This window comes from Amblyomma maculatum, chromosome 11 (genome assembly GCF_055883805.1).
Source record: "Amblyomma maculatum isolate TAMU_Amacu chromosome 11, ASM5588380v1, whole genome shotgun sequence".
Lineage (NCBI taxonomy): Eukaryota > Metazoa > Arthropoda > Arachnida > Ixodida > Ixodidae > Amblyomma > Amblyomma maculatum.
This window is the reverse complement of record NC_139354.1, coordinates 32,038,951-32,057,709: the sequence shown is the minus strand read 5'-3', so window position 1 is coordinate 32,057,709 and position 18,759 is coordinate 32,038,951. Positions and strand designations below refer to the sequence as shown.

Below are 18,759 nucleotides of genomic sequence, written 5' to 3'. Positions count from 1 at the left end.
TACACAGATAAGCAGTAATGCCAGCATCCCGTGACACAGTAGTATTGCAAGGAAGGCTATCCTCTCTAGGCCTTACTTTACTATATCATGCCACGAACCTGCAGTACATAACCCACGGGTCTACTTAAGAGGTGCCCATACTGCGAATAAACGAATCAAGGAACAATTATTCGTAACGGCGTGATGCATGCACAGTGGCAGGGGTGAAGTGTGGCCACTGCACTTGCGTAGGAAGCATCCAGTTTTGCGTAGCAGAGACATATCCACCTAGACGTATATCGGCTCACTCGAGACCTTTGCAAGCACACTGGCACATGGTGCGACAACAGTGGCGGCCAGCCACTACGCTTGCGCAGCCGACAGCAGTATATGTTTACGCTAGTAAGTCTCCACTATAGTAAAATCTTCTACTGTCTGTCTTAAATGGGCACTTCCCTGGCCTGAAACATACAAAGAAATTTGACTCGTACAGCAGTTGATGCTGTGTTAATGGTGACGAACATCATACCATAAACCAGCGCTGCTTGCAGCAGAGCGGCAGTGTCACTAGTGCTGCACCTAGCCGCTGCTCAAAAACAATGCAGCACAGCTCACAACCCCAGTGATATCCAATCTCTTACATGCTGACCATCCGGAGCGCAGGTGCCTTCCATGACGAGTCTGGAGCACTGAGTTTCTGGTGGGAGCGCGGCAGTTTCGTGCGCTTGCGCCGCACCGAGCGCTGCCTGGCACGCCGCCAAGCCGCCGACCCGGCTGAGGCACTGCTGGACCAGGTGGCCCTGCAGGCAGCCTACGCGGTATGTGCCAAATATGAGTGCAACTCTTTCACATAGTGTACAGAGACCCCGGTTCTCACTACCAGTGTTCATGGCCCACAAATTCTAAAGTCACCTTCGCGGGCAAAGCCTTCCAACCCTAGTGCTGCATACTTCCACGGTCAACTTTCTGTGCCACTGCAACGGAATGCGAGGCAGTGGTTTCCACAGACATGCCCTTCTAACGAGCCTATCACACTGGCCATGAAGCTAACAGCACATGATCGCAGCTTCTCCTGAGTGCTATAGAAAATTATCAGGCAAAGCTACAAACTCTTGTCCAATTGCGATGTTATGAACTCTAAGCATGGGGAAGATGTTTTGTGAACGGCACACACGCAAGGCACCACAAGGGGGACACTGTTGCGCACAGTCCAACATGTCTTGTTTACTCGCCACCACAAATGCATGCATCGCAGATGTACAAGCAGCGACAGCCAGGCGGACCGGGCCTCCGACTCGCAGCACTGCCGAATGCCTCTTCGGACCAGCTCTTCTCGCTCGCCTTCGCCACGGTGAGAAGCCACCACCAATTTGCTTGTGGCCCGTTCTGACCATTGTCTGCACGCAGGGGATGTGTGCCGAAGGGCACGAGAGGCCCCGTGCCAGGGACAGGTGAGCACCCCAAATGACGACTGGTGGCAGCCAGTCCTTGCCGCTTCCTCTTCGGCGCAGGGTGAATGTGGCGCTGGGTGAATGGGCGCCATTCCGCCGTGCCTTCGGCTGCCCCGAGGAACGGCACCCGTGCAGCCTGCGCTAGCAGCTCCTCGTCGGCCCCGCTTCTCCTCCCCGTCAGTCCAGAATGACGATCTGGTCTGCCTGTGTGGTTCGGCTGCGGCAAGGCCGCCGCGCCCAGCGCCGCAACTCGCTCGTGCTTAGCTGCCGCCGCAGCCGCCTGCAATGGGCCACAATGTATTAGTTTGTTATTATAGCAACCTCTATTCGAGTACTATGCTTCGAGTGCTGTTCAAAGGCCAAATCTGTAAGATGTAAGGGCCTCTCCCATACAAGATATGACGGCCACTATGGAATATTCGAGACAAAAGAGCCTCTACACGTTTTGTTCACATGTGAAAACACAAAAAAGGCCAACACAGACGATGTACAAGTTCACTTGGTGAACTCCCGAGACTTTCCACTTGACCAGATTACCATAGGACATTTATGCTAACAGGAAAGCGAAAACATAGGTGTGGACTGCAGCTCTGACCGTTTAAAGGTGCCATGCAACACCTACACATGATTCACTGTTTTGACTCTGATCAGTAACGAACAAAGGCGTCCATCATAAATCAGAGCCAGTGGTAGCATTGGCCTCTGGCATGCCTTCTTGCTTGCACTTTGAAAACATCCCCCATCAGCTGCAGGAGGATCGCATTCTTCACTTCGAGGCACTCCGCATTCCCATCTAGAAATGGGAATAGTACAGGAGATGAAGGCAGCCTCAAAAACATCGTGCATTACACTTGCTAATACAGGCAAATTTGCAGTCAACAGTCACCTTTAAACAGTCAACTCTGTGAATCTGTCTTTAGAGGGTGGTGCCAAATGGTGCGTCAAAGGCTGACACCACCGAAATCTAGGCCTTGGCATAACGCCTAGGATCCCTACCTTAAGACCATGCACCCCGAGTACCTTGTGGCAACCACACATCTGGTTTCCTTACCTAGTGGCCTCGGTGGCAACGAAGTAGAGGTCGTCGGGTGCGTCCACCCATGAGATAAGGTGCTTGCGGCCACCCAGCCGTGTGATGGTTGCCACCTTGGGTCGTCCCCCATTCAAGGGTACAGCTGGCGGCGGGGGACCCAGGCGCCGCCGAGGCCCTCCCATCGGGGTCCCGTTGGCTGGGTCGGGCGCAGGACGCTTCCGCGGTTGCTGCGGTGGCATCAGCAAGGGAGGTGGCGGAGGAGGTGGGGGGTGGGGCCGCTCCGCAGGAGGTGGGAACGCGTGGCGCACAGGGATTGGTATCTGTTCACGGGGCGTCGGATGCAACCACTCTGGCCGCGGCAGGTTGGGAGTGCCCAGCCGATGGGACACGTCCACCACTGTGCCCCGGTCCCGGGGTCTGCGGCGGGCAGCCACTGCTGCAGCAGCCGCCGCAGCCGCAGGGGTCGCCAACGCGGCTGGATCCAGCTTGCCCTGGCACTCGAGCCGGATGGCAGCTACGTTCACGGGTAGAAAAGGGTTGCGTGCCGCGTGTCGGGGTCGCAGCGCAGCCGGGCCTGCCAGCCGGCGCGCCAGGCGAGTTAGTGCCGTTGTGCACAGGTAGAAGGCAGCGCGCGTCTTGACCACGGGCCGTGGGCTCCCGGCGCGCAGCGCTAGCCCATGCGCCGTGGCACAGTGCCGTGCCAGGTGCGCCTTCAGCTTGAACTCCTGCGCCGCGGCAAGAGGGAGATGGGGGTGTTAAGTGCTGTAAGATGCCAGCTGAATCGCAGCAGAAAGGAGAAAGACTTGCCTTTCCACAGTTGGTGACGGTGCATCGATGGGGACGATGCGATGTCATGCCAGCCGGCAGCCGATCAGAGCCTAGCACATCAGCAGAATCTGCGAGTACGGGCAAATGTGCTGGCTAAGTAAACCGCATTGCCCGATGGATGTCTCCGACACAGACAGCGTGGTGACGGTGGAACTATGAAAGGTGGAGCACTATGAAAGGTGAGAGTGACATAAGCCAGTCAGAATGGCGTCCACTACACTACATGATTGTGTTCCTACGTTGCTGTCGAAAATGGCAGCACAGGAGAGTACGAGCCCAACTTTGGCACATCACCATGATTGACCCATAGCACTCTTTATCTTCTATAATGCTGCAAACTAATAGTAAAATGAAGAACAGTATACAATTGTGGTGTCAGTCATGTGATTGTCAAAGTCTTTTTGCAGTAGTGCCACTTGGTGCGGAGAAAAGAATATGCCATATTTCTCAGCACAAGTTACTTTTTTCCGGATTTTTTTTCCATTAATATTCACACGTGGCGAGAAATGGCCCGCCACGGCGCGCGGCATCGTTTGCCGTTCCCACAAACTATATTTGAAAAGAAACTCGACGTGCAAAACAAAAATAATCTAGTTTTAAAAGTGCCGCCTGATTCGCTATCGTGATCCACTTCTGCAGGGATCGAGCTGCGCCTTTGCAGGTGTGAGGTCCTCGGGGTCATCTGAGCACGGGGCTAAAGCACTTCACTGCAATGGACGGGGCGGCGATCTGAGCACAGGGCTATCTGCGCGTGAAGAGATGTCTGCAGAAATGCTTCGCTGTAGTGGAATGCACAACGTGCTGCACTAAACGTGTTTTTTTAAAACACTATTCCAAGGGTGCCCCCGCATAATCTCGTAGCAGCTGGACTGTACGAGGACACTGAGGCAGCGACATGAAGCCTGAACCAGTCCAGCCATAATCTTTCAAGCTCTTTATTTCAGCGTCACATCCGCATTGCTTCAAGCATGTCATGCTTTGTTCTTGCTATGCATGGCATGACAGCAGGACAAGGACGCTGCATTGCCCACTATTTTTTTAAATAGCAGCCCAACTTTGGCTGTAGCAGGGTGCAACTCATGGCACAGAAGATGATTATATATATATATATATATATATATACATACACACACACACACACATTGTTTGAATTCGCTGACTGCTTTCAGAGAAGACGGGCAGCTCTTTCGGAACGCACACAACTCAGTCGCTTGAACCTAACCTAGTGGGCGCTAGCTTTTTCAAAATAAACATTTAGAGCTACCGCACGAAAAAGCGGTGCGCTGCACGTAGAATACTTGCATATGCGGGTTAAGCCGCACTCTAAAGAAAAACAATTACAAGGGTTAATCACTGCTGAACCAAATATTGAGCGAAAGCATTAGATGAGGGTGAGCGAGCGTTCTTTCTTCTTCCTCAGCCTACATATAAAGCCCTGCTTTAACCAAGCCGTATGAACGTGCCTTAGTGGCCTATAGGGATAACGTGAATGCCAGGGTCCTAGCAGGCTGATTCTGACATAACCGTCCCATGTGAAACGAGAGACCCAAGTTGGCAGCTCCTGCTGACCGCTCGAGTTGGTAGCCCAGCTCTCACCCTAGTGTCACGTGGGGTGTGACGTCACAGCGTCACGTGGGTAAGACGTGACTACCGGCCGCACTACTCTGAAGGCTCGAAACCTAGAGTAGTATTGCTTTTGCAATAAAATGGATTTGTTAAAATGTAACGTTAAGATCCGAACTGCATTTTTCTTTAGACTATATACAGGAAACATCGCACAGCCTGCCCTGCTTTTCAGTGTTAGCGAAAGAGTGGAAGCCCCGTAGTAAACAAGTGCAGGAGGACTGCTCACCCAGCCGCGTCGGGTACTTGAGACCGCCAAACTTCTTCCAGTACGTCCAGCACGACTGGCAGAGGCGACACTGCATATGTGCGGGACCCCAGGCGTACCACTGCCCCGAGTTCATGGCTGCGATTGTAAGCACACACACACACATCTGTGTCAGCACACATACCTTACAAACAGCTTTAACTGCCATTGAACCAATCATTTTCAGAGAGCGGCGTCAGATGTATTCGTGTGCTCAATGGCACACGAGTTCACACTCGTACTGTGACCGTCCGACGAACGGGCACACTAACAAAGTGGCGTAAAATGGTGTTCCTAGTGGAAGGTAAACAGCTCTGAGACTCGACCGCCAGACACACACTGCATAAAAGAAGCTTAATCTTGCTCTCATTGCCGATCACTTAGTTCGGAGTGAACAGAGAAGCTGCGATCAAGCCTGCACAGTAAGACATCCCGAAGCCTGACTTCCCCAGCACCTCCTACATACAACTATTAATTTAATATTATTGGCCGGCCCAGCAAGAGTATTTTGATTGTTTACATTACTTGCTAGGGCTCTGCGGAAGGTAGCATTTCTTTTTTTACTATCTGCTAAACGAAATTCTTTTTTCGAGCTATGTATATACTTTTTTTACTTTTTTAATAGGGGCTGAGGCATTTTGTTTTGAATTATGAATTCTTTTTAATAAGGTCTTATCCTATTAAAGCAACAAGCAGCAAGGCAATGTACCATATTTTCCGGGTTATAAGGAGCACCTTTGTATAAGACGCACCCCTCATATTAAGAGGCTTTCAACAAAAAAGATATTAGCATATAAGACGCACCCTTGTACAAGATGCAGCTCAATTTATTCAGGTTAGGGCAATAGGACTTGACTATATACACTTGTTCGACCATCGCGTGCTATGTGCCAGAAAGAAAATTTGTCACGTGTGCATGCGAATGATAGAAAACAAAACAGAGGCAACACTTGTGCACGAAAAAACTCTCGCTCAGTGAGAGCAGGAAGTTTATTATAAGCAAAGCCTTGAAAGGCTTCATCTTGGTATGCGGCTGCCGATTTCTCGCGTCAGCACTCAGGCATCCTCTTTGCGCTCATAATCACTATGCTGATCGTCGCTGCGTGCGGACGCTCTGATGCGTGCGGCAAAGCACATGCAGGAAAGAGAAAACACATGCAATAGCCACTAAGCAATGTTGTAAATCGTAACTAGAAAAGAGAGTCGACTCGATCTGGCTTGTCTTGGCAGCGTGGAAAGGGCGAGGAGCATGGACGTCGCCGCCACCTTTTGGCATTCTGCCAATGAGACTGCCGTACAATTCTAGAACACTATAACAACTGTAAATATTGTTAGGAGGTGCAGCCTCTACCAGTGTTTATGCTAAAGCTTCATGGTGCCTCCTGCGCCTCGAGTTCATCCAGCATGCATGTGTTAACAAGCCCATCTCATCCGTAACAATATTCGGTGGAGGTGTCTGGATACGTCGTTTGGGCTCCTGTGGCCGTTTGTCGTAGCCGGCGCTAAGCTACTTTGCAACCAACCCTGTCGGAATCCAGCGCCATACCAACTCAGGAGGCTCAGACCATGGCCTCCGAGATCACCTCCGCGCGCACGTTTCTCTCCGGCCGTTCCAATCGGCGCGCGGCGCGTTTCTCTCCGGCCGTTCCAGAGAGCGTAAGTTGGAAAAGGGGCGTGGCAGGTGGCTCGCCACCTATGCATCAATTGTTGGTGTGAGAACAATGGCTCTTGTGGACACTGGAGCTACAGTATCTGTTATGAGTTTGAGTTTTAAGAACCGTTTAGTGGTGACAGTGCAGTGTTATTCGGTGGTGTTGGTGGTGAATCCTTGGTGCCTTTGGGTGTGTGCTGTGCGAAAGTTGCGATTGGAGGCCAAGGGTTTCGAACTGAATTGACAGTGTTGCCTCGTTCCACGCATGAAGTAATTCTAGGTATAGACTTTTTGCAACAGTGTGGTGCAACGTTAGACTGCCGTAGTGGACAGATCTCACTGAATGCTGTGTTGATGTCATCACGTGAAGAAACCTCGTCGCTCAATTTAGGAGCGTTTTCTGTGTCTGAAGATACAGTTGTACCTGCGATGTCCGGAGAATTCATTCATGTTATTTCATCCACAAATTTGTGCGAGGATTTCGACGCCGTAGTGCAACCTACAACACTTGCCTGCGCAAAGAAGAGTGTCTTGGTGCGCCGTTGCATAGTTTCAGTCACCAGAGGCCACACCTTGCTTTGGACTGTAAACTATTCAGACGAGCCAGCCATGTTGCCTCGTGGCATGAGGCTCGCTCATTACGGGGAAGGTGTGTCGAATTCCGTGGCGGCACAAAGTAACTATGCTCTTGAAGAGAAAACATCTTATTTGGCAGAGTCTCGAATCCAGGCAATGATAAACACATCTTTGGGAGCACAGGAGCGCCGAATTTTGACTGACCTACTTTCCAAGCATGTTTCAGTTTTCGACTTCGCCAGAGATCACCAGCCACCGATTCCAAATTCTCGCATCCATCATTCGATTGATACTGGAATCTCTCGCCCGATCAGACAGAAGCCCTATCGTGTGTCTCCGACCGAACGTCAGCTTATTGACAAACAAGTTTGACATGCTCCAACGTGGCGTTATCCAGGAATCTTCAAGTCCTTGGGCGGCTCCAGTTATCCTCGTTAAAAAGAAAAACAACACATGGCGTTTCTGTGTGGACTATCGTCGCCTTAACGCCGTAACCAAAAAAGATGTATATGCGCTTCCACGTATTGACAATGCAATCGACTGTCTTCATTCAGCGTCATACTTCTCCTCGGTAGACTTGAGATTGGGGTACTGGCAGATACCGATGAACCCAAGCGACAAAGAAAAGACGGCATTTGTAACACCCGATAGTCTCTATGAGTTCAACGTAATGCCCTTTGGATTGTGCAATGCGCATGCCACGTTCGAACAATTCATGGACACCATTCTGCACGGACTCAAGTGGAAAATTTGTGCTATTTGGACGACGTTGTGACCTTCGGCAAGACTTTTCAGGAACACAATAGCTGCCTCGCCATCGTTCTTGACTGCATTGAGAGAGCAGGCCTCGTCCTCAACTCTAAGAAGTGCTACTTTGGCGAACGTCAAACAATTGTTCTTGGTCACTTGGTCGATAAGGATGGTGTTCGGCCGGATCCTCAGAAGGTTGTGGCTGTAACCAGCTTTACAGCACCGAAATCAGTGAAGGAGCTTCGGAGCTTTTTTAGGACTGTGCTCCTATTTTCGTCGTTTTGTGCCCAGATTCGCTGACATCGCATACCCGCTCACATGCCTTTTGCACAAAGATGCACCGTTGACTGCGATTCTGCCTTCTGCCACCTCAAATTCCTTCTGACATCAGGACCTATCCTACGTCACTTCTGTCCTTCTGCCCCCATCGAAGTTCACACCGACGCTAGTGGCGTGGGCGTTGGCGCTGTGCTCATCCAGCGTCATGGCACCGACCAGCACGTGATAGCTTATGCTAGTCATTCGTTGAGCAAGGCGGAACGTAACTACACCGTTACTGAACAAGAATGCCTCGCAGTGGTTTTTGCGGTGCAACAATTTCATTCCTACCTATAGCAATGTTTTTACCATCGTCACCGACCACCATTCGCTCTGTTGGCTCGTAAATCTTCGTGACCCTTGCGGCCGGCTCGCTTGATGGGCATTGCGGTTGCAAGAGTTTAACTTCACTGTGGCATACAAAAGCGGCCGTCAACATGCTGACGCTGACTGTCTGTCACGCTTGCCGCTTTCGTCAACTGGTAGTGATGATGACAACTTTGATGACTACCTGGCACCTATCTCGGCAACGTTTCCTGACCCTTAACTGTTCCAGACAGAACAACACAACGATCACACTTTAACACCACTCTTCTCTGCCACTCATGATTCAACAGATGCGCGTTTCTGCATTCGTGCCGGCCTGCTTTACAAGAAGAATTTCAACCCCGGAGGTGCACGCTTTCTTCTTGTCGTGCTGAAAAACCTCCGTATTCCCGTTCTTGAAATGATGCACGACGATGCCACGTCGGGCCACTTGGGTGTTGCCCGGACCCTTCATCGCACACAGGAATGCTTTTACTGGCCGAAAATGCGTCAAGCCATTCAGCGCTATGTAGCCAGTTGTGTCAAATGCCAGCAGTACAAGCTCCCTACTTCCAGTCCACCAGGACCACTGCACCCCATTGCGCCACTGACAGCAGCACCCTTTGAGCAGGTGGGCATCGACCTCTTCGGTCCTTTTCCACGATCTTCGAACGGTAACCGGCGGATAGTGGTATGTGTTGACCATCTCACTCGATATTCAGAAACAGCCACAATACCCTCAGCCACTGCTTACGAAGTATCCCTATCTCTTCTGCGATTTCTCGTCCTGCGCCATGGCCCTCCCCGAGTTCTGATCAGTGACCATGGGCGCCCATTCACAGCTGAAGTTATCGAAGAACTCCTTCATCTATGCGCCTGCGATTACCGTCATTCAACACCGTATCACCCGCAATCGAATGGACTTGAACGGACCAACCGCACTCTGACCACTATGTTGGCGATATGGACTCTGATCACAAGAACTGGGATGACATCCTCCCTTTCATTACATACGCTTTTAACACTACACAGCATGAGACGACTGGCTACAGTCCGTTTTACCTCCTTTATGCTCGAGTTCCCCGCAGCTGTCTTGATACCATCCTTCCTTTCTCCCTCCACAACAAGCCTTCTATCGCTGCCACTTTATGTCGAGCTGAAGAAGCTCACCGCATTGCCCGCCTCCGTATCCTGGACTCACAAGAACATTCGAAGGAGCGTTATGACAACCGACACCCACAAGTCTCTTATGTGCCCGGTGATTTAGTGTTGCTGTGGACGCCGCTGCGCAAGCGTGGTTTAACCCAGAAGCTGCTGTTTTGCTATAGCGGCCCTTTTGTCGTTGTGGAGTGCCTGAGTGACGTGAACTATGTAATTTCCCAGCGCACCGAAAGTGGCCGATGCTCACGCCGGACCCAGGTGGTGCATGTGGCTCAGCTAAAAAGGTTCCATCCCCGCCACCTTCATTAAACCACTTGCCCTGGGGGCTTCGTCTGCGAGGAGGGAAGTGTCACATGCTTCGGGGCGTCAAGGGAAGGAAGAAGAGGCTGGAGAGGAAGAAGAAGAACGAGGGTCAGAAGGACGTTTGTAGTTCGTGGTCCTGCTTCCATCAATCCTTGTGTAAATAAACCCCCCCTGTGCGTACTAAGCACGTAAGTTCGCCTATCAGTACTGCGCAATACGAAAACAAAAAGCGCACATAAGACGCACCCTTGTATAGGACGCACTACCGAAATTTTTGTACAAAAAGAACCACGTCTTATACTCCAGAAAATACGGTAACTCTATAGGCTTACAATCAGTTTTACATGCCAGTAGTATTCCCACAAAAACAGTGAGGATGCACAGATGCTTCTTATCCACCAGAACCGATATTGACAAAGTACGTTTGTGGGAGGGCAGTAACAGTTTACATGTGAGACCACATAACCGTGCACTAGCAAATGGCACAAAGACCACTAAACCATTCTCCACTCCTATACTGCACATAACAGATGTAGGTCCATCTTTTTTTGGCCGTAAACATCTCTAGAGCTTCATAAGCGAAATTTTGAGTATGCAAAACACGGTGTGGCATGAAAAACAAGTGAAAAGACAAAAAGAGAAAAGTTGAGCAGGCATCCAGCATCGTGGAGAGTTTTCTTAGCTGTTCCTAAGAAAGCCAGTCTTTGTATACATGCTGCACATATATTCCTCCTTTCTGACGGTGTCCACCTGCTCTCACAGCTTTGCCATTTCTTCTTATTCACATTTCGCAAATCAGTTCAGAATTTCACGTTACAAAGCACGCTCCAGCAGGAACAACCTGCCAAGACCTCCAGAAGCATTAAACAAGTCCAATACGTGCGACCTCGCCTTGCAAGGTGTAAACAAGAACTTGTGCTCTGGAAGGAATGTCTCTGCCAAGCATAAAAGGCAGAAAATTTGGTTTGCCTGAGAAAAGGCGGCTACGCAGAGTACAGGATGGCAGCACAGGTAACCACAGCCAGACAAAACTTAGGCAGTGAGGTTCGAAAGGCACACACGAAGGAGTTGAAAAATGAGCGAGAAGAGAACTGCCATGAAACATGTGAAGTACTGGGCTGAAAACAAGGAACAACCACTAGAAACGTAAACATTCCTCTTGGGACTAATCCCAAAAGTCGAAGAACTCTGAAATATTCCTTTTGGGACTAAGGGACTAATCACCAAAGTCAAAGGGTTGCTAAGGGTTGCTAGAAATGGAAACATTCCTCTTGGGACTAATCACTAAAGTCGAAGAACTCGGAAATACCATATTTACTGGAATGTAACACACCGTGAATGTAACGCGACTTTCCATACAGCCCAGTAGGAAAACATAAAACCACGAATGTAACACGAGATAAGCTCTTGAAAGACTATCTTTAATACACATTATGACCACTGCCGTCTAACCAAAAACGCTCATTCGTCGTCGTCATCGGAGGCAGAGTTCTCGGAAACCCAGTCTTCCTTTTCACTCTTGTCCTCTCAGACGATTTGGAAGCCTTTGCGGCCAGGCCCACATTTAAAAATCACCTCCCGCTACATCTGCCACCCATGTAAGGTAGGTTAGTAACGTCTAGCCGTCGAGCTGCCACAGAATTTCCGATTCCTTCTGCTATCACAATAGCCTTTTTGAGGCGAGCGTTGTATCGTGCACAGCACATTGCCATCGTGCAAAATGTGGTAACAACAGACTGGTTTGGTTTGTGAGGTTTTAACGTCCCAAGGCGACTCAGGCTATGAGAGACACCGCAGTGGAGGACTCCGGAAATTTGGCCACCTGGGGTCCTTTAACGTGCACTGACATCGCACCGCACTCGGGCGCCTTGCTTTTCGGCTCCATTGAAAAGCGGCCGCCGAGGCCTGGATTCGATCCCGTGTTCTTGGGTACAGTAGTCGAGCGCCATAACCACTGCGCCACCACAACGGGGTAACAACAGAAGTAACCACACTAATCCACTACAAAAGATGTGACAAGCGCGTGATCAAGGGAACGTGATTCTGAGCCCGTGAAAAAAAACGAGTTTTGAATTTGGATGGATTGGGATTTGGCTAATTTGGCCTCCCTGGTACCATGTTGCCAACATAACATCGTAAAACCACCACAGTTGGAAATTGACTTGCCTAGGACTTTTTATGGCCCACCTGGTAAAAAAGGGAAGCCTCGGTACCAATCCAATCCAATCCAACCACAGAAACTGAAACAGAGTGGTGGCGGATTCAATATGGCTGCACCCCGGCGCTGCTTTAGCCAACCGAATTGCAGTATTCGATTATAACGTGAGGGTAGACTTTGAGAGCCAAAAATTATGAAAAAAAAACTTGTGTTACATTCGAGCAAATACGGTATTCCTCTTGGGACTAACCACCAAAGATGAAGGACTGCTGGAAACTGAAACATTCCTCTTGGGGCTCATCACCAAAATAGGTGAGGAGTTTGTCAGCACTCACTGTAGCAGCTCTCGCAGGGACGGCCTCCTGCCGTGGCTCCCTCAGGACCTCCCAGGACGCCCGTGGCCTTGTTGTTGCTGCAAAGGGCGACCATTCACATTAACTCAGGGGCAAAGCGGCCCGGTCCCCTCAACATACAGAATAAGCAACTATAGCACTTCTAACGACTAGCAATGCAAAACACACGCACTGTTTGTCAACTCGGGACTCCCGAGAGTTGCGATGGGTCTATGTGAGGCTTAATCCCAAGTGAAACACCGTCCCATTTTCTTTCCCGGTAAAAAAAAATATATGTGGCTTTTTCTGGCTAGGCTAGTGCGTGCGTCCAGCAGCAAGACGCATTGATTGTTGACTAAATCATACTTCAAAATTTCGCCCCGACTCAATTCAGACTTGTGACTCCAAAACCAAGACAGGCTCTGTGAGTATTGTATGAAAGTGAATGGTAGCACAGCCTGGCCTCGGAAGGTTATAAAGAAAAGGAACTACACACTATGATGTCCCAACACATTTATCATCATTTATCTATCTTTTCTTAGCTGATAAGAGCTACACGTTTATTGAATGCAGGATCTTTACTACTAGAACACAGTGCTTATACATCGATAAAGGTTATATGGCACAAGATCATCAATAGAAAAAAGGAGGGGTGCCAGACAGAAAGAAGCCCCAGCAGGAGGGAACAAACACTTACTAGTTTGGGATGTAGACCTGCTTGAGCTTGCTCTCGGCCTCCACGGCCTTGACACGCTTCTGCTGGACATAACGATCGGTGGTCTTCCACATGTAGTAGTACTCCACAATATTTTTGAGACTCTTCCACGGCAGGAAGTCCTGGCGGATGTCAGCAAAGTCCTTGCCATACTTCTCGAGGGCCTCTTCAAAGAGGTTTGCCTCCGAAGCAGACCACTCCTCCATCTCGTCGCGGCACAGCACGGGTCCGCCGGGAGGCACCAAAGCGGCCACGGCGCGTGCCAGGTCATAGCCCGTGCGGTGCAGCAGTTCCATGGCGTGCAGCAGGGTCACGTCTCGCGAGGCCGCCGCCGCGCTCATGTGGAGGCTGGGCTGCTTCACGGAGCTCGAGCAGTCAAGGGCGCGCGCAAATGTGCCTACTGACCGGCAAACGATGAGGAACTGATCCAGCTGCCGGTCAGTGAGGCCATGCGCAGGACTGTACACCAGTGTCTCGAGCTGGGTGCTGTCTACTTCCTCACTCCCCTCAGCTGGTAAACCCATCCATGGGGGAACCTCCGCTTGGTAGCGTTGACCCACGCGGATTTCACCGCGGTCAGCCAGTAGGCTTTTCTGCTGGGGGTCGTAGACAAGCGCATAGAAGAAGGCGTCCTCCTTGTTGAGGTATGAAAGAAGCGATTCTGTTTCGTTGAGCAGGGTGACTGAGCACTTTCCGCGGATGTGGGTTGCTGGCAGTGTCTCTACCTGGCGGGAGAGGAACAGTTCGCGGTGCCGAAGCTGGTGGCGCTCTTTCTCGGTGAGCTGCTCCGCTTCCCGCTCTTGTTCCTCCTCGAGCACGCCCACCAGCGGTTTCTCCAGAGACAGGTCCCGGCGGCGGTAGTAGCACATCACTTTTGCCTCCACGTTTCCATTGGCAGTCTGCACAGAAGTAACCACAGTTACAAATTGAAAGCACTGCTTTTTTTTTTTCCTTGGAAGCCATGCTGTGCTGGTCAAAGAACTCCATGAAAATGAAGAGACTGCCATTAGCCTGCATTGATGATGATTGACGATTTCAATAGCCCAAATACAGCTTGGCAAAAGGGTGTAATTGTTAAGATGCTTTGGTTTGCATGAGCTTGGCTCAAAAGCTGACTTTTCCCCAAGTAGTTCACCATAAGCAAAGCTGAGTGGTAGGTCAGCGGGAAAGCGTGCATCCAATTGGAAAACTAATCGCTATCGCACAACACTAGGGATGGCACTTTCAGCATACAATCATGAAAACCTACACTGATCCTAGCATTCATTACAAGATGGTGCACAAGTAAGAAACTGGACCATTTCTTTCTGGCCCTTATATATTGAGCACTTCTACATACAATATTCAGCCATTGCTGTTTGATGTTTGGCTTCAAACACAGCGCCAACACTGCTTGAACGTGAGATAATGTGCTTGCCAAATGAATGTCCTCGAACTATCCCAGCAAGTGAGCAGCCCGATGCAGCTCAGGAGCTAAACAGGCAAGTGCACTGGAAAAGGGCTGCACTCACTTCAGAGCTCAATCATGCAACACAAACTGACTGACCAATAAACACTGGCACTTAATAAGTTCAACGGAAATGAATATGGAGAACAGGAGTGTTGATGGCACTGGTGAAGAAATGCTACGAGTCAGCCGCTTACCTTCACGAGTTCTTCAATCCTCCTGATCTGGAAGGGTGCTGTAGATGATGTCTCAAAGAAGACATAGTCTGCGCAAGTAAGATAAGCATATCGTGCATTAGGTTATACAGGAATGGGGCAAAAAGTTGACTGGGGCAAGGCTCGGAACCTTGCAGTGACAAATACAAGTACAGACCAACATCAGTACAGTAAAACTTTGTTAAAGAGACACTTAAGGGACCCGAAAAAGATGTCTCTTGTAAGCAAGGTCTCCTGTAATCAAAAATTATAAAAGCACTGTGTTCATCAGTTTACTGCACATCAGCATATAAATGCATTCACACGTATTAACAGGAAATTGTTTAGGAAAGCTTAAAGAAGTTAGATACTAGTATGTATTTTTGTGAATGCAGAGTGTATTCCTTCCCAAATTCTGGAGGTAAAGCACTTCTTTGCAAGCCTTTCTAATACCTTTGAATCACTCTTAAGCAACTTAGCACACTGGCTAATCTTTGTACTCTAGCCATGAGTTTAACATAGTATTTACAAGGCCCGACCAAGGACATGTCCGAATGGTAAATGAGCCTCACAGAGAATCAACAAAAACTGATTTCTCCCCAGTTGTACGTCCCCTTTTTTCGTAAGACCGAAGCACGAACAGATCACAGCACAAACAGCAACAAAAGGTGCACGCATCGCAACGATAGAAGTGGCAAGGCAACATAGGAAAAGGACATTATGAATATCCAAACAGGTTAAGCACATCATAAGGCTTGGGTTGAATACTTTACACAAATTCACATATCGGGATATTTTGGAAGGCTACAAGATGCTGAAGTGACTTCGAAACTTCGTACTGCTGAGATGCACTGAAAGAGGCAAGCTTTATGCTGTCAGTCAAAAGTCTACCTTTGGCAAAGTGGTCACCTGCCTTTCATGCTCTTCTAGCAATGTTAAGTCTATGAGACAGTACTAAAGGTGTAGTTATTATTGCGTTTGCAATACTGCGCCAGGTTTCAACACGTCGCGTAGTTCTGGGAAAGGCCGTTTGACCTTCAGCAGTAGCAGAGCCGAATAAGGCTTTAACCAAGCCGTATGAACACGCCCTATAGGGGTAACGTGAATGCCAGGGTCCTGGCAAGCTGATTCTGACATAAGCGTCCCATGTAAAACGAAAGACCCAAGTTGGCAGCTCCTGCTAGCACACATATAAAGCCACGCTTAACCAATCTAATGGCTTCTAATGGCGTCTTGGCTAATGGCATGCCTGTCCGATCTGAGAAACAGTTGGTCTTGTGTACTGGAGACTTAACAAAGACAGAGTATCTGCTACAGTTAAGCCATCTTCAACCGAGAAGTACAACGCAGTGGGGAAGCAGTTTGGACCTTGTATTACACTGACCTGCAGCAGAAGATGGACATGTGATTAACCAAATTGAGACCAAGTCTCGTTACTTTACGGACCACCGTAGTGTTTTCATTGGGATTAATAAAGGCAAAGAAGACTAGGCGTTCATTTGTGTGCCATGTCTTTACTCATAGCTAAACATCTCAATCTACATCATGAGATGCACTACATGGTGAACCATAAGCGCAGCCATAGAGGTACTGCTAACGCAATTCAACCCGGTTTAACAAGAGCTAAACCACAACCAATTTTTTATCGGCTGTAAGTAAGGATTCAAGGTCTACACTTTCTATTAACCCACATTCAAAGCATTGCGAATTACCCTAATATAAAATATGGAGGACACTGCATTATCAGTTCCCTTTTCTTTTTTTATGAGCAAGGAATATCAAAACAGTCAATTCCTTAGACACACTGCATACTGGTACTGGTACTGCAGTACTGACCGTCCTCGTCAAGTGCGCAATTCTGAATACAGTAGAGCTTTAACAGTACATGTGAAATCAGTCACTGTGAAGCCTGCTTAATTACAAACAAGTTCAGCAGAACCAGCCTTATTTTCAGAGTGCTGAAGCACTAGAGGACACCAGCGAAAGCATTCACACTGTAGCTGGTCGTGTGCCATATCAACGCTACCCTGCCACTATCGTTCACTTGGTGTTGCCCAAAAAATGTAATTCTTGGTTTTTTCTGGTTGAAGCCTCACTGCACGGCTGTCTGTCACTTGCATAACGACTGCAGATGAACTTAATACCAATGATGCTGTTATTTGACGGCTGCAGCAACAAATGACATCAACAAGATTTGTTTTCACCAAACGCCATTACGGGATCGATCATTTGCCAAAAGGTAGGCTGCTGGTTTGTTACTACCGTTGCCGTTATGATGTGCGTACCGCTGACGGCAGCCTTTGGGCAATGTGTATGGTTTACCCTTGCAGCTAGTTTGTGGAACCCACGTCGGAGAATGAAGAATGTTACTTTGAATTCATAGCCAGTTGCCTTAAACTTTATCAGCCTCAGTAAGAACTACTGTTACGGGCAGTACTTCCGACACATCCCTGCGTCTGCTAGAAATATCAACAGGCTCCGCTCGGTTCCCACTTAACAGTGACAACTTTCCCACGTGGTGAATGTCGTCAACATCTGCATTACACAATGTTTATGCCCCGCCGTAATGATGCAGCGATTGAGGAGCCGGCTGTTGTGCCCAAGCGGCCACTTTTCGATGGAGGCGAAAGGCAAGGCGCCAGTGTGCTGTGCGATGTCAGTGCACTTAAAAACCCCAGCTGGTACAAATTAACGGCGTCCACCATTGCAACGTCTCTCGTAGCCACACACGACGATTATGACATAATATATACGTTAGCTTTCGGCCGGTTGGATCTTCATAAAGCAAAGCTATAGGAACAAGAAACAGCCAGTTCCATGGATTTTGCATTCGATGTAGCGATGTGGCAATCCTGCAACCACAAGACCCACCAAACCAGTGTGTTAATTTTGCAAAGGGCACCGGCTTCCCGCCGATGTCCGAGCCCCCACAGGCACATTTGATAAGCACATACCCAGTGTGTTCACGGGCACTTAGAACTGCCTGCATAGTACGATACAACAAAAAAATATGACTGCATCTAGCGTGCAATGAAGCAGACCCAGATCGTGCAATCACATAGCGCGTGGCGGATTAAAAGGCGTCCAATTACTTCACGGCCCGCACTTCCAGGCACCGGCACCGCATATTTTACGAAAGAAGCTACTACGTAGCATTGCACCCTACTTTAGCGCATCCAAGCAAAAGACACAGCAAGTCAGCCAGCTTTGGGGGCATGCTCATTCCATATGCAGTACCAACTGCACAAATTCTAAGCGCGTGAATGCAAAGCACCCTCAGGTTCTCATTAATTAACCCTAACGAGGCAGAGGTCTGTCCGGCGGGTCTACCGGCAGTCACATACCCCCAACACGGTACATGTTGGCAGCCATGCTGGACGACTATGGACCACTCAGTCGCGGCTGTGAGGGTGAAGATGAATCCGTGGTTGTTATGATAAATTTCTCCAAGTGTGTTTTGAACTATTCACTGGCACGGACGCGGACGCCGCGCGACCAGCGCCATTTTGGACGCGCAAACCAAAACAGCATAGCAAGCAGCAAACGGCAGTCGCCGCCACTTTTCTAGCTATGAAAGCAAGCTAGGAGGAGCTCAGTAGAAAGTACTTTATATGAACGGCCTAACATGCAATGAAACATTGCAATTAACTTGAACCGTGCTTAACTTTCAGACGCTACAGTGTAGTC

General features: G+C 49.2%; 2 protein-coding genes across 2 annotated transcripts in view; one reads left to right on the top strand and one right to left on the bottom strand.

Annotated features, from left to right (window-relative positions):
• Nucleotides 1-1,369, top strand: part of LOC146173413 (neprilysin-1-like) — a 23,956-nt gene extending 22,587 nt beyond the window's left edge. Inside the window, exons 11-12 of the mRNA XM_084585189.1 lie at nt 643-797; nt 1,235-1,369. Of these exons, the coding sequence (XP_084441315.1) occupies nt 643-797; nt 1,235-1,369 (290 nt within the window). The remainder of the gene's footprint in view (nt 1-642; nt 798-1,234) is intronic.
• On the bottom strand, nt 1,184-18,759 carry MTA1-like (metastasis associated 1-like). Its single transcript, XM_084584996.1, has 8 exons — nt 18,417-18,759; nt 15,076-15,143; nt 13,414-14,330; nt 12,720-12,796; nt 5,144-5,260; nt 3,271-3,359; nt 2,482-3,188; nt 1,184-1,710 (listed from the first exon to the last, which is right to left on the bottom strand). Exons 1-8 carry the CDS (start codon nt 18,442-18,444, stop codon nt 1,608-1,610), a joined length of 2,106 nt encoding a protein of 701 aa, XP_084441122.1. The 5' UTR covers nt 18,445-18,759; the 3' UTR covers nt 1,184-1,607.

Coding starts and splice junctions, on each gene's coding strand:
- MTA1-like (XM_084584996.1), bottom strand. CDS start 18,444: ATGGCTGCCAACATGTACCGTGTTGGGG. Junction 15,144..18,416: donor CAACATGTACCGTGTTGGGG/GTATGTGACTGC, acceptor TTACTTGCGCAG/ACTATGTCTTCTTTGAGACA. Junction 1,711..2,481: donor GTTGCCACCGAGGCCACTAG/GTAAGGAAACCA, acceptor GGCCCATTGCAG/GCGGCTGCGGCGGCAGCTAA.